Source organism: Neoarius graeffei, chromosome 2 (assembly GCF_027579695.1).
Source record: "Neoarius graeffei isolate fNeoGra1 chromosome 2, fNeoGra1.pri, whole genome shotgun sequence".
In the NCBI taxonomy this organism is placed as follows: domain Eukaryota; kingdom Metazoa; phylum Chordata; class Actinopteri; order Siluriformes; family Ariidae; genus Neoarius; species Neoarius graeffei.
This window is the reverse complement of record NC_083570.1, coordinates 40,710,598-40,733,296: the sequence shown is the minus strand read 5'-3', so window position 1 is coordinate 40,733,296 and position 22,699 is coordinate 40,710,598. Positions and strand designations below refer to the sequence as shown.

Below are 22,699 nucleotides of genomic sequence, written 5' to 3'. Positions count from 1 at the left end.
TCCGAACAGAGGGTGAAAGGGCGCCCCAGCAGGTAGTAACGGAGGGCGAGGACCGCCCACTTGACCGCCAGACACTCCTTTTCAATGGTGCTGTAGCACCCCTCACGCACTGACAGCTTCCTGCTAATGTACAGGACGGGGCGGTCCTCCCCCTCCACCTCCTGGGACAAAACCGCCCCCAGCCCCATGTCCGACGCATCGGTCTGCAACACAAAGGGGAGAGAAAAGTCAGGGGAGTGTAAAAGTGGCCCCCCACACAGTGCAGCCTTTACCTCAGAAAAAGCCCGCTGGCATTGCTCCGTCCACTGGACCGGACCTGGTGCCCCCTTTTTAGTGAGATCAGTCAGCGGGCTGGTGACGTCTGAATAATTAGGTATAAACCTACGGTAATAGCCAGCCAGCCCCAGGAACTGTCTTACCCCCTTTTTGGTCTTGGGCCTCGGGCAGGCCGCAATCGCTGCCGTCTTATTAATTTGGGGACGCACCTGCCCGTTGCCCAAGTGGAAGCCCAGATACCGTACTTCCACCCGCCCAATTGCACACTTCTTTGGGTTGGCGGTGAGCCCCACTCGGCTCAGCGACCTAAGGACAGCCCTCAGATGTTCGAGGTGCCTCTGCCAGTCATTACTATAGATGATGATATCATCTAGGTAGGCGGCCGCATAAGTGGCGTGAGGGCGGAGGACTCTGTCCATCAGCCGCTGAAATGTAGCGGGCGTCCCAAACAGCCCAAACGGAAGGGTGACGAATTGGTGTAAACCAAATGGTGTGGAAAAGGCCGTTTTTTCTCGGGATAGGGGAGTCAAGGGGATCTGCCAATATCCCTTTGTCAAATCCAGTGTCGAATAAAAGCGAGCAGTGCCGAGTCGATCGAGCAACTCATCAATACGAGGCATTGGGTACGCATCGAATTTAGACACCATGTTGACTTTTCTGTAGTCCACACAGAACCGGACCGACCCGTCGGCCTTGGGGACCAAGACCACCGGGCTGCTCCAGTCACTGTGGGACTCCTCGACGATGCCTATTTCGAGCATGGTCTCAAATTCTTCCCAAACCACCTTTTTTTGTGTTTGGGTAGTCTGTAAGGGCGGCTACGCAGTACTACCCCCGGGGGCATCTCTATGTGGTGCTCTATGAGGTTAGTGCGACCGGGCAGGGGCGAGAACACATCCGAAAACTCGGTCTGCGACTGGGCGACCTCCGTGAGTTGGGTCGGGGAGAGGTGGTCTCCACAGGGGACCGGAGAGGTACGTGATGTCAATGCCCCTTTTTGAACCTCTGGCCCCAGCTCCGCCTTCTCCGGAACCACTGACACCAACGCCACGGGGACCTCCTCATTCCAGAGTTTAAGCAGATTGAGGTGGTAAATCTGTAGCGCCCCACCCCTGTCCGCTCGCCTTACCTCATAGTCGACGTCCCCGACTCGCCGTGTGACCTCAAAGGGTCCTTGCCACTTGGCGATCAATTTGGAACTCGATGTGGGCAACAGTACGAGTACCTTATCTCCCGGCGTGAACTCTCTAAGGCGCGTACCCTTGTTGTACAGGCGGGCTTGCTGTTCTTGGGCCTGCCACAAATTCTCCTGGGTTAGGTGAGTGAGCGTGTGGAGTTTTGCGCGCAGGTCCATAACGTATTGAATTTTGTTCTTACTTTGGGAAGGTCCCTCCTCCCAATTTTCCCACAGCACGTCTAGGATGCCGCGCAGCTTACGCCCATATAATAATTCGAACGGGGAGAACCCCGTGGAGGCTTGGGGAACCTCTCGCACTGAAAACAACAAGGGCTCGAGCCACTTATCCCAATTACGTGCGTCCTCACTTACAAATTTTTTAATGATATTTTTGAAGGTGCGATTGAACCGTTCCACTAAACCATCCGTTTGTGGGTGAAACACGCTGGTGCTGATTGGCTTAATCCCCAATAACCCATACAGTTCGTGCAGTGTCCATGACATAAATGTGGTGCCTTGATCAGTTAGAATCTCTTTCGGGATTCCAACTCGGGAGATAACGCGGAAGAGCGCCTCCGCAATACTGCATGCTGAGATATTGCGCAGAGGCACTGCTTCCGGGTATCGCGTTGCATAGTCTACCAGAACTAATATAAAGCGGTACCCTTGTGCTGACCGATCTAATGGCCCGACGAGATCCATTCCAATCCTTTCGAATGGGGTCTCGATTAATGGTAGAGGGCGCAAACGCGCTTTTGGAATGGCCACTGGATTTACTAACTGGCATTCGCGGCACACCGTACACCACCTACGAACATCGCCGCGAATCCCCGGCCAATAGAATCGGGCCATTATTCGGGCTAGTGTCTTATCCTGCCCTAAGTGTCCAGCCATGGGATTAAAGTGAGCCACCTGGAATACCAATTCCCGGCGGCTCTTTGGAATCAAAAGCTGCGTGACTCGCTCTTTAGTTTGAGTGTCCTGCGTCACTTGGTATAATCTATCCTTCATAATCGCGAAGTCGGGGAAGGATGGGGTGGCGTTCGGCTGGAGCGTTTGACCATCGATTACTCTCACTTGGTCAAACGCATGTCGCAGAGTCTTGTCTCGCGATTGTTCTAATGGGAAATCCGCGAGGGATTCCCCAATAGAAAGAGGAGGAGCCGGCAGCTCCTCACTCTGACGCGGAGATGACGTGGACGGCTCTGTGACAGCTGCTCCCGCCAAAGCGACACCGGGACCTCCCCCTGTCAAATGGCAGGACCCACTCTTTACTAAGCATCCCATTAAATCCCGAAATCCCGGCCAATCAGTCCCCAAAATTACAGAGTGGGTAAGGCGAGGATTAACCACCGCCTTCACTATACATTTTTCCCCTCGGAAAAAAATGTGGACCCACACCAAAGGGTAGCTGTGAACGTCCCCGTGCACACACAACACCTTCACCCCCTGTGCTCCCCCCAATGCCTCGTTTTGAACCAGGCTTTGGTGAATTGAGGTCTGGTTACAACCAGAATCCACCAACGCCTGATATGTATCCCCTTGGATACTCACCGGCAGAGGTGGGGACTTGAGACTTGGGGACTTGGACTCAAGTCGACTCGAGTCACTGTTTTCATGACTTGTGACTTGACTTGACAAAACATGAAAATACTTGAGACTTGACTCGGACTTGGAAGTTTAAGACTCAGGACTTGACTTGACTTGACACACGATGACTTGAGTGACTTGAGTGTTATTTCTATCGTGTTTTTATTGTGAAAATAAAATGCAATATGCACATACTTCAGTAATTTTGATTGCACTGCCGTTGCGTTGTCACCGCCCTGTCCATCAGGCATGCTCTCTGCGCGGGCTATATACCGGCACGCCCCATGCCACGATGTGTTCACAGATTTCACATCATATCATCATCCCAAGAGTAATCACTTTCGGCTTCAAGGGCTACTGCCTAGAAGGTAAACGACGAACGGCGCAGTGCAAGATTTGCAACGTGACGATTTCTGACAGCCAGACCACGACCTCCAATTTCGTCCGGCATTTGAAGATCCATTCTGCCCAGTAAGTTTATTAATGTGTTGTTATTTGGTGATAGCAGCTAAACTCCTCGTTAGCTAATGTTAGCCATGAGAGTGAGCGGTAGGAGGATTTTAGCCGTTGCAGATGTAGCTAGGGATTCAGCTTATTATTGTGAAATTCTTATGTGAATGCTGGTAAGTAATGTAGTTACGTCAAGTTTAATGATATTGTATATCAGTAGTAGTAAGTTGATTGTGCACTTTGCAGTCGTGATGCTGAATAACATAAGCAGCTTCCTACCCTGTTGTTCTGTTTCAGGGTTAAGCTAATGGTCAGCTTGTGAACATGTACATGTTCATGAGCAGTACAAATTCATGTAAGTGTGTTCGTGTACATTAGCCAGACTGTCCATAGGGCATAGAGGCAGGGGAGTTTATCATAGCCATTTGAAATAGCAGTGTAGCAACCTGCACATTTTTTTCGTCACACTATCCGATCAAAAAAGAAAAGAAAACTCCGTCCCACTGCCTATCATGCACTATTGAAAAAAGCGCCACGATTTGGATTCACCGGCATGCCACTCGCTGTTTGAATGCAGGCTAGCAGCAATACTAAACTCTGCAAAATAGGCTGACTGTGCGCGGGAGTCTCGGTTCCTGCTGTAACACAGTGTTACGAAAATAAATTGTACAGTCATCCAAACCATGAATTTACATTTAGTATATCAGGCTACCAGGCCGCCAAAACAATGGTTTGAATAACTACAATTTAGAGAGCACAATTCTGTAACTGAACAGGTGCATTGGATATTTCCCAGTGAGGTAATTTAAAAAGTCTCTGGGTAATTGTTCAAGGAAAGATGAATCCCACGCACTGTCCTTTCCATATTGTTCCCGAAACGTTGCACTTGTGGTAAGGAGGACAGTGCGTTAGCCACGACCGAAACGTTGTGAGCAAAGTTCCTGTGGAAAGGAATGCGCGGGATGCATATTTCATTTAACATTTATTTTCGTAACAATCTATTATAGCGGGAACCAAGACTCCCGCGCCAAAGTCGTTCTATATGTCCCCGCTCCGCACAGGCTGAGGCAGCCTCAGAGAGGGAGAGAGCGAGAGAGGGCTTTTGCACACACCTCTGTAGCTTGTCATACTGTATGGGGTAAGATGATGTCACTTTTGCACGGGCGAACAGGTCTTCTTTTTGAGACCTAAATTATGTCTGACACATTTCTCTATCCTTTGGGGTTTTTTTTTACTGGCGCAAACATACATCGAAGTCACTTCAGGTTTTTCCACGTGTACCTTATTAATAATAATCATCTCATCTGACGTGATTAGAGATTGGAGGAGCTCATGCCCCTGTTAACCCAAGGTGTCGTCCTGCCCTCTTTTAACTACGCACATAACAGAATGCCAATTCTCTGTTTATTTTTCTTGTTGGCTGATGACAATGTGAGAAACTTAGTTGGCTATCAATCTTGCAATCAATTTTGCCATCAATAAATAACTTTGTGACATTATTACTGTTTTGTTTTATGTATTTTACAGAACATGAGTATTTAAAATGCAAATATTTAACAGGTTGGGCACATGTGCCAGGGATGTTTACTGACATTTACTTATGTATTGCCTTTTCAATGTATTAAATTCATATTCTGCTGCTAAAATTACGCCAATACGGCTAAGGTGACTTGACTTGGACTTGACTTGACTTATTATAGGACTTGACTTGACATAGCCTGTGACTTGACTTGCCCAAGACAAAAAAGACTTGGGACTTACTTGGGACTTGAAGGTTAAGACTTGAGACTTACTTGAGACTTGCACATGTGTGACTTGGTCCCATCTCTGCTCACCGGTATGCGATACACCTCTGGCGCGTCGGGGATCCGAACCACCGCGCCCACTTCCATCGCCGTGCACTGCTGTTGTAGGTGGCCCGGCTCCCCGCAGCGCCAGCAGACCGGCCCAGGCTTTCCCTCTGCACCGGTGTTCTGGGGCTCACTCAGCTGAGGTGGGGGAGAGACAGACACAGAAGGGAGAGACGGGAGGGCACCGTGGGTGCGGCGAGCCGGCTGGGGAGGTGCCGGCCCCCGCCTCCGCGGTGGGGGAATGGGGCGAGGACGGGACACAGGAGGAGGGGGAGAGAGAGAGAGAGAAGAGGAGAGAAGAGAAGATGCCGTCTGCTGTCCTGCCGCTGGGACAGCCGCCAAATGGTCCTCCGCCAGCTCGACTGCCTGATCCAGCGATGCCGGGCGGTGGCACTGGACCCACTCCGCCATTCCTGCTGGCAAGCGAGCAATGAACTGTTCCAGCACCACCTGGTCGATGATTCCCTCGGCGCCGCGGTTGTCGGCCCTCAACCACCACCAGCAGGCGTCCCGGAGCTGCTGGCCAAATGCGAACGGCCGGCCAACTTCCTCCAAGCCCAACGCGCGGAAGCGCTGGCACTGCTGTTCTGGGGTGCACCCCACGCGCTGGAGAACGGCCCGGCGGAGGTCCGCGTAGGCCAGCCGGCGGTCGGCGGGGAGCTGTAGCGCGACCAGCTGTGCCTCTCCCATTAGCAGGGGGAGGAGGCACGCCACGCACTGCTCCATCGGCCACCCCGAGGCTTCGGCGACGTGCTCAAAGAGCGTGATGAACGCCTCGGGGTCGTCCTGCGGGCCCATCTTGGTGACGGTGAGGGGAGACGGGCCCGTGGTAGGAGCGCTGGTGGACCCCGCCGACGCGAGGAGGTGCCGGAACGCCTCTCGATCTTCTTGTTGGGCCAGCACCAGGGCCTCGAACCGTCGCTGTTGCTCCTTCCGGAGGGTGACGAGCGCCTGGTGCTGGCTTTGCTGGGCCGTGGCGAGGGCGTGGACGAGGTCAGCGAACGGGGAGGACTCCATGGGGCTGCTCGGCTATGTGCTCCATCCCGGGTTTCAGCACCACTGTAGCAGTTCGTACGGGTGGGTGGAGCACAAAGGACGGCAGGACAGAGATCAGGTTTTAGAACAGGGGCTTTTATTGCCACACTTTTCAGTGAACAATTTTCTCCAACAGACACACACACACGACTGGCGTCTTGTTCGGGGATGAGCTCCTCTGCTCTCCGCTCTCCCTCCTTAAATAGGGCGCAGTCACTGGGAAGACACACACAAACAGGTTAATTGCAGTCAGGTGTAGTGATTCTGCCACTTACCTTCCCTGACTCCGCCCTCCTGTCACAGACCGGCGCTTGACCACGCCCCCGCTGCCACAGCATTCTTCTTGGTGTTCTCACAAACAGGTGAAATAAATCAGTTTAAATTTGTCCTATGGACATAGCCTGGCCTATTCTCAGCCATTACAAAATCTGTTGTCTGACCATAATTTAACTGATCTGTATACCACTATGCTACTAGATAACAAAATGCCTGTTTGTTTTATTTCATGTGAGATGTTGATAAATATGAGCTTCAACAAAATGATAAGAGCACCTCTCTGAGTGTCACGTTTACGTAAAAAAAAAAGTGTGCGTGCACGAGCATGGTCGCGCGCAAAAGTGTCCCGGTTTCAGACTGGGGAAATCTGGTCACCTTAGCCCAGAGAGATGAGCCAGATCAGTCTAATAGTGACACGATAGCAAAATGTTTTATGTTTTTACTCATCTCAGTAAAATTACAGTAAAATACAACAGTAAAAATTCTTTTTTGCCACTTATTTCATGTTTTCACAATCAAAGCCTCAAGGACAATTTAGCTCTACCTGCTTATTACATTTTTAGTAATTTGCATAGTATGCAAAACCTAATAGCTGTAACTGAAATTGGCTGTACTGGTTTGCACAAAACATGACATGCAAATACAGGACAAGATTCTGAGGTAGGTTGTTTGGATTCACAGACATGCATAGGGCAGAGCTAAATTCAGATACCTCTTTCTCAGAAACCATAAGTCTAATTGAGGTGAAATGTACTGCATCTCTATGCTCATCTATAAGTGGATGTTTGATGATGACCTGGTTACTAAGGTTTTTGTGCATAAAAACAAGCATGTCTGTTGTAAAATAAGTGTACAATGAAACTTTTTTTTTTGCCACTCAGATGTATGATAATTTGCTTAATATGCAAAACCTACTTTTGAGAACTTTTTGGATTTTTGCCAATTCTAACAAGGCATAGCCAAATTTACTCACACAACTGTAATTCTCGATTAGTTTCAGGGATTATAGGAAAGGATTCTGAGTTCAGTTAAGGTCAGATAACTCTCAGATAACTTCTCAGAATGTATAATTCCTATATAACTGCAAATTGATACTCATAACTACTCATCAGTAAGGGAGATTTTAACGATGACCTAATTATGGGAAAACACATGGTTGCCTTTGGCCAGTCAGATTTCAGTAGGGTTGACAGGGTTTGCATTTGAGCTATTGTCACAAACCTGAATGGGAGGTTAAGGTAGGGCCCCGTACTATCTGATGCAATCTCATTCAAATTGTCCACTGGGGTTGCTATTCATCATTAACCAATCAGCTTTTAAAGCTATACAGCCTTTCAATTTCATTAAATCGGTGAAATTCAGTTCCCTCTGAAATTTGAGCATTGTGATATATGTTTATTTCTGCAATATCTCAAAAAAAAAAAAAGACAGGCTATTCTATGGCTGGGAAGTTATTTAATGTGAGCGGATTCCCTAGCAAATAATGTGCATGAAATCGCTCACTCTGCGCAGTCAAGCAGACAGAGGAAGGCCGGTATGCGCATGTGCAGATTTATCTGTTTCTTCTTCTTTTCCTTTTTCTTTTGGGTTTTATGGCAGCTGGCATCCAGTGTTGCATTACTGCCATCTACAGGTTTACCTTGACCATGCACTGACAGTTACATCATTGTCACTAAATGAACAGCTGATCACACGGAGGTATTCACTGACCACTGATATTTATTAGTTTGGCCCTGCATTTCCTTTCCTTCGCAACATAATGTCTTTTCTTCTCACTTTCCGTTACTGTAGTCAGTCTTTCACATTTCATTTGTGTCCTCCATTTTTCTCTCCTGTTTCAAATTTGTATCCCACAATGCATGAATGGGGAAAGCCCACCACGTGATGCATGATGTAGTATCTTGAATTGGGGCCCTAAATTCATTAATTGTTCTATTTTTAAAAAATAATTAAAAAAAACTAATAAAATGGGAAGTCTGTGATTTGAATTCAGCAGCTTTTGGTCCACTAAACAAAAATAATTGGGTGTCGGGGAAAATTATTTTTATGACCTACACTTGAAAAATCTGAAAGGCGGTCTACCTTTAACAGACATTTAAAGGATTACCACTGAGCTCTGTTCATAAAAGTTGACTGGTAGGTTTCTGTAGGGAATTACTAGAAAGTATTTTTCCTGGAAAAAAAAGGTGTACAGTGAAATTTCTCTTTTTGTTTATGATTCTATAGCTGTAACCACAAAAACTGCTTTTGGACCATTTAGCCTTGAATGTATGATTATTAACACAATATTCAAAACATATTTTTGCAAACCAGTACTGGGAATTTTTCTTTATCTTTACAACGTAGTGTCATATTACTCAAAAGAGTCTGAAGCTCAGTATGTATTAAACTAGTTTGAGATGTGTAATCATTGTAGCCACAACCTCCCAATCAAGCCGGGTGGGATGGAGCTTAGTTTCTCAAACAGCTGGAAGTCAGGAATGGTTACCTGCATTTACAGAAACTTTGAGAGCTATGTTTAGGATGAGATTCTGAGGAGGTTTGCATGAGTTGGGGTGTGGTCATCATGGGGTATGGAGTTCAGTTCAAATAACTTTCTCTGGAACCAAAAGTCTAACTGAGCTGAAATTTGGTGTCCTGCATCATTCTGTTAATCTGCATCTGATTTTGTTTCTAGTTATCACTGGATTATCTTACTTAAAACTTTAAAATCAGCTTTCAGATGATTTTTTTTAATTTATTGAAATGTATCAATAGCATTGTGAATTTGAAATAATTTTGAAGAGGAAAAAAAAGGCCACCACATGTCATGCAATTCTAGTGGGCAGTTGGGATAGTCATTTAAAAAAACAAAAACAAAAAACAAACAAACAAAAAAAACCTTACTGTCATCAGCAATTTAGCAGACATTTCACAGGTTGAACATTGCGCTATCATCACAAAACCTGAATGGCACCTTTTCTAGGGATGCTCAACCAACATATACCGGTACAGTCTTTCCTGTGCAAAACCCTGTTGGGGAAGTAGTGTAGTAATAGTATGAGAGAAACACAGACATCACAAGATTTTTTTTTTTTGTTATAATAACAAAGTGCAAAATTCAGTAGCCCCTTTGGTCAGATTTATGATAATTTGCATAATATGATAAATATATTGTTGCAAACTAGTCCTAGATTTTTTTAATTGTATCTTCAAAAAGTTGGTGTCAATTTACTCAGCAGAGCCTGCACTTCAATAATGATAAAAAACAAACTGAGATTTGTAATATAATATGGCCACCACATGCTATCAATTATTAAAGAACATAGCTTTTCTTACCTAAATAGCTGTAACTCATGAAATATTAACTGGATTTGTATGAAACTCGACAGCCTTCTTCAGGACTACATTCTGAGTCTATCTACTTAAGTTCAGGTGCGGTCATCCATAGGGGGCAGGATAAAGTTCAAATACCTTTGCTCAGAAACCATAAATCCAGGGTTGAAGTTTGGCCTTGGTGTGGTAATCCGTAAGTGGAAGTTCAATGGTGAATGTTTTACCTTAAAAACATCGCTACCATCAGACCATCAGCATGAACTTAACAGTGTTAGCATTGAGGTACCATCACGAAATTTGAACAATATGTTAAACTGTGGCTGTTTTAGTGTTTTATGAAAATTGGCAAGAACTAACCAGTGGGGGACATATTTGGAAAGATGCCCGTGCCCCACAGATTAGCACTTGTGTCTATATGTTTAATTATTATCCTATCATTTTTGTCTGTTTTTTTTTGGTCAGCTACCAAATAATACTGCAAAGTGTGGATGAAAAGGCAAGATGAAAATTTACAAGATTAATTAAATAGTTCTGTCATTTCAGGTGGATCCAACAAGCTGATAATTGATCTTTATCAAAATTAAATAAAAAACCATTGCAGTTTTTCAAATATTATACACTGTATTTCTCATTATTTATTATTTCTGATTTATTATTCCTTACAGACGTCTCTATGAAACAAGACTGAGCTCTGTTCCTGAAGATGCATTTGCCGACATGGTGAACATCTCATTAATGTGGGTGAAGTACTGATGCAGTATTGCTTAATGCTCAATCTGCCATACATAGTCAAGAGTACATTATTTTTCCCTTCTAACATTCTGCAAATGTAACTAATGTGACTAATTATGCACTTAAGGCTGACATTTTTGGGTTGACCTCAGATTGAGCTACCTGAGATTTAACTACAGAATTTTTTTTTATGGATAAAGTTATGAATTCACTGAAAATAAACTGTACGCATAGCAGATGAGTGCTTGGTCAGATTATTCTTCAAAATAAATCTTGATCAGGTTTTCTTTATCAGAGAGAATGTCAAATTAAGAAATAACTTTGGCTTTAGTTTATGAATCAAAAAATTTTTAACTTAAAATAGCTCATTAAAAACATGGAGACCATGGGCCAGATATGCCCCTCGTGCACTCCCCCCCCCCCAACTAAAATTAATTTTTTTTTTTTAACCTTTAGGGTACCCTGAAATCAACTGGTAACAGTGAATAAATTGGCTCAATAGCAATTCTGAACACAAGTTTCATACTACCGTCAAAAATGTTAAATTTCCGTCTGTATCACGCATCAAATATGCTAACCAAAGTAGGTTATCTCTAACAGCTGAAATTGCTTCAACCTTTATTTGAGGAAGTGTTTGTTAAAAATATATTATAAATAAATAAAAATTATATATATATATATATATATATATATATATATATATATATATATATATATATATATAGTTGAAACCGTATATTTACATACACTTTAGGAAAAGACACAATATTTTTTTTCTCATAGTCAGACATGAAATCAGACATTCACTTTAACTTTTTCATGTCTGTCTGAATATTTAAAATTATTTCAATGTACTTAATGCCAAATTAATCAGAGAAGGAGTTTTTTATTCAATATTTTAATTGCTTTTATCAAATCAGAAGTTTACATACACTGCAGTTTGTGTGCCTTTAAACAATGTAGGAACACCCAGATGATGATGTCATGTCTTTGGAAGCTTCTGATAGGTTAATTGGCAACATTTGAATTAATTGGAGACACACCTGAGACACACACCTGTGATTGTATTTTAAGGAACACCTCAAACACAGTGCTTCCTTGTACACAACATGGGTAAATCTAAAGAAATTGATCAAGATCTCAGACTAAGAATGGTTAACTTGCACAAGTCTGGCTCATCTTTGGGGGAAATTTCAAGAAGCCTGAAGGTGCCACGGTCTTCAGTTCAAACCATTATACGAAAGTATAAACAATGTGGGAATGTCGAGCCATCATACCGCACAGGAAGGAGACGGATTCTGAGTCCCAGAGATGAGCGGGTTCTGGTCAGTGCTGTGCATAAGAACCCAAGAATGAATGCAAAGGACCTCGTGAAGATGATGGCTGAAGCTGGTAAGAGTGTGTCACTGTCCACGGTGAAACGAGTTCTGCACCAACATGGGCTGAAAGGCCACTCTGCCAGGAGAAAGCCATTATTCCAACACAAACATAAACAGGCCAGATTACAGTTTGCAAATGAACACAGGGGAAAGGATCTCAATTTTTGGAGACATGTCTTGTGGTTGGATGAAACTAAAATTGAGCTGTTTGGCCATAATCAACAATGATATGTTTGGAGAAAAAAAGGAGACACTTACAATCCTAACAACACCATACCAACAGTGAAACATGGCGGAGGCAGCATCATGTTGTGGGGTTGTTTTGCTGCAGGAGGTACTGGTGCACTTCACAAAATCAATGGAGTAATGAAGAAGGAACAGTATGTGGAGATACTGAACCAACACCTGAAAGCATCTGCCAGGAAGTTAAAGCTTGGCCGCAAATGGGTCTTCCAAATGGACAATGACCCGAAGCACACCGCCAAACTTGTCAAAAAATGGCTTGATGACAACAAAGTCAATGTTTTGGAGTGGCCATCACAAAGCCCCGACCTCAACCCTGTTGAGCATTTGTGGGCAGAGCTGAAACGACATGTGCATGCAAAGCAGCCAAAAAATATGGCCCAGTTATACCAGTTCTGTCAAGAGGAATGGGCCAAAATTCCTGTCAAGTATTGTGCAAAGCTTGTTGAAGGTTATCCAAAACGTTTGACCCAAGTCAGACAGTTTAAGGGCAATTGTACCAAGTACTGATGAAGTGTATGTAAACTTCTGATTTGATAAAAGCAATTAAAATATTGAATAAAAAACTCCTTCTCTGATTAATTTGGCATTAAGTACATTGAAATAATTTTAAATATTCAGACAGACATGAAAAAGTTAAAGTGAATGTCTGTTTTCATGTCTGACTATGAGAAAAAAAAAGATTGTGTCTTTTCCTAAAGTGTATGTAAATATACGGTTTCAACTGTGTATATATGTATATATTAGTGCTGTCAAGCGATTAAAATATTTAATCGCGATTAATGTCGCGACTGTCATAGTTAACTCGCGATTAATCGCAATTTAATTGCACATTTTTGTCAAACGAAAAACCATTGTAATTCTCTTACCAGCATAAAAAAGTGAATGGGCTTGTTTTGTACCACTGTTTTTCTTATTGCAAAGCATAACACGCCTTGACACAGCCACTGCAAACTGAAACCTAAGCTGAGCACCGTGGCTCTTCGTCCCGAGACTAACAAGAGAACCATGAGTGAAGTAATCTACTGCTTGAGTTAGTCTATCAGAGAGACATGTTACACAGTGACGGTAGGCTTGACATGCTTGATTATAATATAAAGTACACTATTATATTAACTTTAAGTTGTTCGTTGATAAATATTGCATTGAATCTGATCTTTACTGTTTCAGCTCACTTAACACATTTTGTACTTTTACACTTTCTGCCTGTTGATGCGTCGCGCTGTCCAATCAGAGGCGGCCAAATTTGCATATTACAGGAAGGATTTCTGGGATAGCATTGAGTTTACAGTTCAGAGGGATCTGGCTTCTTTAGACGCTGTCTTCTTAAAACTGAATAAATATTTAAAAAGAGCCAAATGAGCCAGTCTTTTGAACGGCTCTTTTCAAAGAACGGATCACAAAGATGCAGATCCCATCAAAGAGCCATAAATCCCATCTCTACTAGCGCGCCCTGCCCGCGCTGATTCTTTGAGGGAGGAGGGCAGAGGACTCTGGCTGTGCGGGTTGTGGCTAGCTGCTATCGTTTTTCTAAGCAAAGTCTCTGTTCCAAGTTCCTGGCAGTTTCAAAAGCTTATGAAAAACCTACATCATGTCACAGAGCGTTAATCTCGCGATAAAAAAATTACCGCCGTTAAAATTGAGTCAAGTTAACGCGTTAATAACGCGACATTTTTGACAGCACTAGTATATATATATAAAATGACATTTCAAAAGGGATTTTGAATGCTGAGGTCAGTGGTCAACAAGCACATGACACCATTGTTGAAAACAGACTGAAAATGGGGCAAGACTTCTTTCAGCCAGTGAAGCAATTACACCTCAAGACTTTGGAGGACATGAACAAAGCCTCCAAAATGAAGTTGACCAAGAATAAAGTTGTCCAGTATAAACAACAATGAAATGTTGTATTTCACCTGCTTCTGAAGTCTCAGAATCAGGGTCTGCATCTGAACTTGAAAGAGTTAATGACTTAACTCCTGTGCCTTACAGTCTGGCCACTGCTGATGGATACCTTGCCAAGACTGACAAGGCAAAAGCATTCCATTATCTTCCCAAAATATGTACTCATGCTCGCATTCCCCTATCAGCTGAAACTTTGGCCATCTGCGAGGGAAATGCCAGCTTCTACCACCTGAGGGAATTGCCAGCTAATTTCACCCAGCTTGGCTCCCAGGTTTTTCACATCATTGGCAAGATAGGTGACGATGTTTTCAGCACTGACCAGAAGCTTCCAGGATCAGTTAAGTCCATGGAAAGGCAACGCGTGGCTGCAGTGAAAAACTACTACTGAAAGGAGGTGCTACGGGCTCATACAAAGAGACCACCTGATTGGAAATCATTCATGTCAAATGACAAGAACAAAATCCAATTCATCAAACTACTTTTCAAGCTCTAGAGTAGTGGTAACTATGCATTGAGACTACAGGAAAAACAAATGATCTTCATATGTGAAGGCAAAGATCACCTGCTAACATCTAAAGATGGTCAGAAAACAGTCATCCAGGACATATTGCCATTGAGAGCTTCACAAGAAGAAATGGATACACAGGTTATACTCTATGTGAATGTCAAGAGCAAGAACTACTGTTTTGTTCAAGTGAAAAGTCCAGATTCAGATGTCTTCTTCATCTTGCTGCATTATGCTGCATCCATCAATGACCTCACCATATTTTTTGACACTGGCAGAGTAAACAAGCAGAGAATGATTGATGTCATCAAGATAGCAGAAGAATTTGGCCAGGAAAAGTTTACAGCTCTGATGTGCCTTCATGCATTCAGTGGCTGTGACAGCACCAGTGCCTTCTGGGGAATTGGCAAACAAGTTCATGAAGACACTACTGCGACAAGAGAAATACATCCCAGCACTGGAGAAGTTAGTTGACACCTGGAACATACAAGATGCACTTTTTGAAGAACTTGAAAGCTACACATGTTCTGCGCATGGCAGAGCATCTAAGGTGGCCAAGGTGGATGACCTACACAGCAAATTCCCCAGTGTTGAATTAACACCCAGAGTGTTTATATTGGTCCAATTGGAACACTCTGGGTGTTAATTCAACACTGAGGAATTTGCTGTGTATGCCTCATTCAGATAAATGAGATATACGACAAGCAGAATTGCCTCATTCCTTCTGGTAACGTCGATATGGTGAATCTCCCACCATGCAAGAGGTCCCTTATCTAACACATTCAAAGGGTGCACCTGCAAGTCAGTATCTGGAAAGAACACACATTCCTGAACGTGTTATTCCCAATGTGAGTCAAGGATGGAAGCCTGCATCCTCTTTGGTATGAAGAGGATGTTTTGCCATGACAGCTTGCCTAGGTTACATTTGACTCCAGAGACAGTGATGATGATTCAAATACAGACTTATCATTTGTGCCTGGAAGTGAAAGTGATGGATATGAAAGTGACAGTGATTTTGAAGATTAATATTGAACAGTGCAAAATATTTTATTTCAGTGCTTACCTCTGTTTCTCGTCATATACCGGAAATTTAACATTTTTGACGGTAATATGCAATTTGTGTTCAAAATGGTGATTGAGTCACAATTTATTCATTGTTACCAGTTCATTTCATGTTCAGGGGACCCAAAAGGCTAAAAAAATTGGTTTGGTAAAGTTGTGTGCGCGTGTGTGTGAGGATGGTGCATGAGGGGCATATCTGGCCCATGGCCTAATGATAAAATACAGTGGTGCTTGAAAGTTTGTGAACCCTTTAGAATTTTCTATATTTCTGCATAAATATGACCTAAAACATCAAATGGTGTCATGGCTCAGGTGGATAAGGCGCCATACTATAAATCCGGGGACCTGGGTTTGATTCCACCCCGAGGTCATTTCCTGATCCCTCCCTGTCTCTCTCCTGCTTATTTCCTGTCTCTACACTGTCCTATCCAATAAAGGTGGAAAAAAGCCCAGTAAAAAAAAAAAGAGAACCCAGTTAAACAAATGAGACAAAAATATCATACTTGGTTACTTATTTATTGAGGAAAATGATCCAATATTACATACGTATCTGTGAGTAGCAAAAGTATGTGAACCTCTAGGATTAGCAGTTAATTTGAAGGTGAAATTAGAGTCAGGTGTTTTCAATCAATGGGATGACAAATCAGGTATGAGTGGGCACCCTGTTTTATTTAAAGAACAAGGATCTATCAAAGTCTGATCTTCACAACACATGTTTGTGGAAGTGTATCATGGCATGAACAAAGGAGATTTCTGAGGACCTCAGAAAAAGCGTTGTTGATGCTCTTTAGGCTGGAAAAGGTTACAAAACCATTTCTAAAGAGTTTGGACTCCACCAATCCACAGTCAGACAGATTGTGTACAAATGGAGGAAATTCAAGACCATTGTTACACCCTCCCCAGGAGTGGTCGACCAACAAGCCAGAAGGCTACTGGAAAAATGTTTTGTGGATGGATGAGACCAAAATAGAACTTTTTGGTTTAAATGAGACGCGTTATGTTTGGAGAAAGGAAAACACTGCATTCCAGCATAAGAACCTTATCCCATCTGTTAAACATGGTGGTGGTAGTATCATGAGGTGGGCCTGTTTTTCTGCATCTGGGCCAGGACGGCTTGCCATCATTGATGGAACATTGAATTCTGAATTATACCAGCAAATTCTAAAGGAAAATGTCAGGACATCTGTCCATGAACTGAATCTCAAGAGAAGGTGGGTCATGCAGCAAAGGTTCACATACTTTTGCCACACACAGATATGTAATATTGGATCATTTTCCTCAATAAATGAATGACCAAGTATAACATTTTTGTCTCATTTGTTTAATTGGGTTTTCTTTATCTACTTTTAGGACTTGTGTGAAAATCTGATGCTGTTTTAAGTCATATTTATGCATAAATATAGAAAATTCTAAAGGGTTCACAAACTTTCAAGCACCACTGTAGCTTGTAACTGACCGGGAGACACTAGAGGTGGATGCAGTTGCAGATCAGTGCTTTTAATAATTGCGCAGGCAGACAAATTCAAAATGTGATTTCAAAAATGTAGTCAGGAAACAGTCACAAAGTCAGAAAATTGGTTTAAAACAACAACAACAACAAACAAACAAACAAAAAAACAAAACTTGGGCTCAAATCCAAAAAGTGCAAAAAAGAGTATGAGAGAGTGTTAACAAACAAACAAGCTAAAAACCCAGAATATCACAACATGGAACAAAAGCTTAGTAAAGTCAGACACACATGTACTGAACTAATACCTTGTAATTAGTGAGTGGAATTGAGAGTCCTCAAGTAATGTGACTGTGCTAGTGGGTAATGTGGAGCAAGTGTGCAGGACATTGTGCATTGCAGGTTGCAGCATCTATGTCTGCAATTTTATGCATAATTACCTGTTGGCACATGCTATAAAAAATACATTTATAAATATGTGCTGGATCAAGTGCTATTGTATAATCTGCTGTATGATGAAAGTGGTATAATATTGTTAAATTAAACCAAATGTGCTGTGATTGTGATAATTACAACTATAAGATATGTATTTGTGTCCTTGCCATCTTCTCACTTATAAAGCATTGTATTACTTTTTTTTTTTTTAATTTCCAAACAAAAACACCAGTTTGGAACATTCTACAGGTAAACAGGTTAACTGGTACAGTAATTGAAAAGGCTCAGTTGTTCACAAGGAAGGATGGGGCGAGGTTCACTAGTTTATGAAAAACTGGATGGGCAAATAATCCAATAGTTTAAGAACAACATTTCTCAATGTACAATTCCAAGTAATTTAGGGACTATCAACAATCCTTAATATCATCAAAAGATCCAGAGAATCTAGAGAAATCTCTACACGTAAGGGGCAAAACTAAAAACCGATCAATGCCAGTGACCTTCAATCCTTCAGGCGACACTGCATTAAAAAAAAAAAACTGACATGATTGTACAAAGGACATGATTACATGGGCTCAGGAACACTTCAGAAAACCATTCAGTAAACATCAAGCAAAGCGAAGCCAAATATCAACAACATCCAGAAATGCTGCCGAATTCTCTAGGCCTGAAATCATTTGAGATGGACTGACACAAAGTGGAAAAGTGTGCTGTGGTCTGACGAGTTCACATTTTGAATTGTTTTTGGAAATCATAGACATGGTGTCCAATGGACTAAGAGGAAAATCACCACCCAGATTGTTACCAGCACATAGGTCAAAAGCCAGCATCTGTGATATGGGGTGTATTAGTGCCCATGGCATGGGTAACTTTCACATCCGTGAAGGCGCCATTAATGCTGAAAGGTACATACAGGATTTGGAGCAACATATGCTGCCATCGAGACGATGTCTTATTCAGGGACACCCCTGCTTATTCCAGCAAGACAATGCCAAGCCACATTCTGCACGTTACAAAAGCATGGCTTCATAGAAAAAGGGGGTGCTAGCTAAACTGGCCTGCCTGTCTCTCATTGAAATTGTGTGGCACGTTATGCAGCACAAAATATGACAAGAGACCCAAGACAGTTGAACAAATGAAATCGTATCTCAAGCAAGAGTAAGAAAAAAATTTCACATTCAAAACCTCAACAGTTAGTGTCATCAGTTCCCAAATGCTTATTGAGTACTGTTAAAGGAAAGGTGATGTACAGTAAAACATGCCCCTTTTCAACTTCACTGGAACGTGTTGCAGGCATCAAATTCAGAATGAGTGTATGTTTATAAAAAACAATAATGTTTGGAAGGTTTAACATTAAATATCTTGTCTTTGTTTTGTAATCAACTGAATATGAAGTACGTTGAAATGATTTTAAAATCATTGCATTCTGGATTTATTTATATTTTACACAGTGTTCGAAATTTTTTGGAATCGGGGTTGTATTAAAAATTAGAATTGAATAACTTAATCTTCATATGAATTAGTAGTTTAACCATTCATTCTTTCTCTTGTTTTAGTTATCTCTCAGTTGATGTCACATTAAGAAGTTTAGAGAGGCATTCATTTTTCAACCTGAAGAAGATTACACATATGTAAGTCGACTTTTTTAAATAAAATTTTGATGGCGTTATATTTGAAAGACAAAGTGGAAGCATCACAGTTGCTCTCAACGCCATTACTGACATATATAAAATGTCAGTAATGGTGTTGAGAGCGACAGCTCTAAACAGACTACAAACATGGCTTCTTGAAACTACAACGCCCAAGAACCACAGCACCTTCTGTCACCTGCTTATTAATTACACCTCTCTCTCATTCACTAATCATCAGTCCTGCTACTTAAGCCTCTCTCACACTCCCATAGTCGTGAAGTATCATTCAGAGTTTACTCCTGTCGTACCAAGCCGGTTCCTTTCTGCCTGTCTCTAGTTTCTTCGACCCTTGTTCTTGTTTTCACCTCTTTGTTCTCTACTCCTGCCTGCATTGTTCTGTTTACCAATTGACCGACCCTTGCCTGCTGATTGACTACAATTCTTGTCTAGTGTTTTGGCTTCATTTCCAGTTTGCTTCTCCTGCTCTCCCCTGCATATACATCCGTAAATGCCTGCACCCTGACAGGATACTTTGCTTTAATGGATGCAGCAGGGGAGGCGAAGCAGACTGCTCTGAGTTCTGAGGGGCGCCTCTTGGGAGAACATCAGCAGATGCTCGCCAACCTAAACACCAGGATGACACAGCTTGCTGCTGTGATGTCACAGGCCCTCCTAACATGCCCTGAAGCCTCCCTGAGTCCCATGCTACTTCTCCTGTACCGGTGATGCTCTCAGTTGTAAGGGATTTTTGCTACAGTGCTCCATGTACTTCTCTACAATCCCCAACATCTCAGATGAACGGACGATTGGCAAATTTATTTTGTTCTTGACTGGTAAGGCGCTGCAGTGGGCAAGTGCTGTGTGGAAGAGTGGAGACGAGCACACAAAATCATATGGCCATTTCCTTGATTTATTCAGGCAAGTATTTGATCATGAACCCGAGGAAATTGAAGTCGGCAAGAACTTATTGACCATCACACAAGGGTCAAGGAGAGTCGTGGACTCCACCTTGGATTTCAGAACTCTCGCAGCAGCCAATGGATGGAATGGGCCGGCTCTAAATGCTGTGTTTCGCCAAGGTCTCCACCCTGAGGTATTGAGTGAACTGACATGTAGGGACAAACACCTCACCTTAGATTCCCTAATTGATCTAGCAATCTGGCTGGACCACTTACTCTCCAGTCGACCATCCCTCAAGGAAGAAACCAAGCCAGATCTGACCACTGACACTCCCACACCCATGGAGGTCTCACAAACCCATCTGAAATGCTCCCAACAAGAAAGGAGGAGATGAGAGGGTTTGTGTTTCTACTGCGGGAGTTCCAGTCATCAGATTATTCAGTGTCCAGTTTGCCCATTTTGCACCAGATTTGCTGAGACCACTTCCGACCCGGTGAATCCAGTGAGATCTTTTAAAGCCCAATCTTTCAAAGTACCCATATTGCTGAAACTGCCCTCCTTGACCCACATGCTTTCTGCATTTGTTGACTCCAGGGTGGAGGAGAATTTCATCAATAGCTCGATCGTCTAGAAGTTCAGCTTGCCCACAAACCCTCTGCAGAGTCCACTCAGCATCAGGACCATCGATGAAGGGCCAATAGGGGATGGTCTCATCACTTGGACCACTCCCATGCACATTCAGGTGGGAGCCCTTCATTCAGAGCTCATGTCACTCTTGGTTACCTCCACCGTTCATCATGACATCATTCTGGACTATCCATGGCTGCAGCTTCATGACCCACTAATCTCCTGGCAGAATAAGGAGATTCTCCAGTGGTCACCTACATGCTTCCAGAATTGTCTTCAGTGTCCTCAGCTAAGTCTCTCCTCCACCCCTGTAGAGATTCCCCAGCCTGACTCCTTAGAAAATGTTCCTGAGTGTTACTCGGACTTAAGGGAGGTCTTCAGTAAGGGTAAGGCCTGTGGCCTACCACCACACCGCCCATACAACTGTGACATTGATCTCCAACCAGGTATGTCTCTGCCATGCAGTTGCATCTATCCTCTTTCTCAGACAGAACAGACTGCAGTGGAGGAGTATATAACGAGGCCCTCAAGCAGGGTTAAATATGCCCGTCCACGTCCCCGGGCATCTACAAGATTCTTCTTCATGGAGAAAAAAGGGGGAGGCCTCTGACCATGCATAGACTTTAGAGGGCTCAACCAAATCTCCATTTAATACCCCTATCCTCTTCCATTGGTACCCTCAGCCTTAGAACAACTACGTACAGCCAAGGTATTCTCTAAGTTAGACCTGCGCAGTGCCTATAACCTGGTCAGAATCCAAGAGGGAGATGAATGGAAGACAGCCTTCAGCACTAATGCCAGCCATTTTGAATACCGGGTAATGCCATATGGCCTCTCTTTGGTGCCAAGCGTGTTCCAATGCCTTATCAATGATGTGCTTCAGGACATGTTGGGGAGATACATTGTGGCTTACATTGATGATCTACTGATCTACTCCCTGGATGAAGAGGGCCATCTCGGACATGTCAGATGAGTGCTCCAACGCCTATTAGAGAATCACCTTTATGTCAAAGCTGAGAAGTGCAAATTCCACATGCATCAGATCTCCTTTTTGGGGTACATCATCAGTGCAGAGGGGGTCAGTATGGATCCCTCCAAGGTGTCTGCAGTTACTTCCTGGCCGGTACCCACCTCAGTCAAGGAGCTCCAACGTTTCCTAGGTTTCGCCAACTTCTATCATTGCTTTATTAGAAGTTTTAGCACCATCATGGCGCCATTGACTTCCCTGTTGAAGAAGGTACCTAAATGCCTCCACTGGACTCTCATGGCTGAAGAGGCCTTTGATAAGCTTAAGACTGCCTTCACCACAGCCCCGATACTTCAACAGCCTGACTCTACCAGACCATTCATGGTCGAGGTAGATGCCTCCGACACTGGTGTAGGAGGGGTCCTCTCACAGCACTTCGGTGGGAAACCCAAGCTCCACCCAGTCGCATTCTTTCCGAAGAAACTCATCTCTGTAGAGAGAAACTATGATGTTGGGAATAGAAAAATACTATCAAGCTAGCTCTGGAAGAATAGAGGCACTGGCTGGAGGGAGCCATGCACCCCTTTGTCATACTAACAAACCATAAGAACCTTGAATATCTCAAGAAAGCAAAAAGACTCAATCCACGCCAAGCCAGATGGGCATTGTTTTTCACATGCTTCCACTTCACTATATCTTATCGCCCAGGCACCAAGAACACTTAGGCGGATGCCCTGTCTCAGCTCTTCAGTTCATATCCTCACAACCCAGAAACTCATCTCATCCTCACACCCGAATGTTTCATCCAGACAATCACGTGGGACCTAGATAAGGAGATAAGGGATTCACAACCTCAAAAACCTCCAGAGAGCTGTCCACCCAACCTCCTATACATTC

At 43.3% G+C, this 22,699-nt stretch overlaps 1 protein-coding gene across 1 annotated transcript in view; it reads left to right on the top strand.

The window, feature by feature from the left end:
• Nucleotides 1-22,699, top strand: part of tshr (thyroid stimulating hormone receptor) — a 114,070-nt gene that overhangs the window by 10,114 nt on the left and 81,257 nt on the right. The window contains exons 2-3 of the mRNA XM_060914217.1: nt 10,635-10,706; nt 19,234-19,308. Of these exons, the coding sequence (XP_060770200.1) occupies nt 10,635-10,706; nt 19,234-19,308 (147 nt within the window). The remainder of the gene's footprint in view (nt 1-10,634; nt 10,707-19,233; nt 19,309-22,699) is intronic.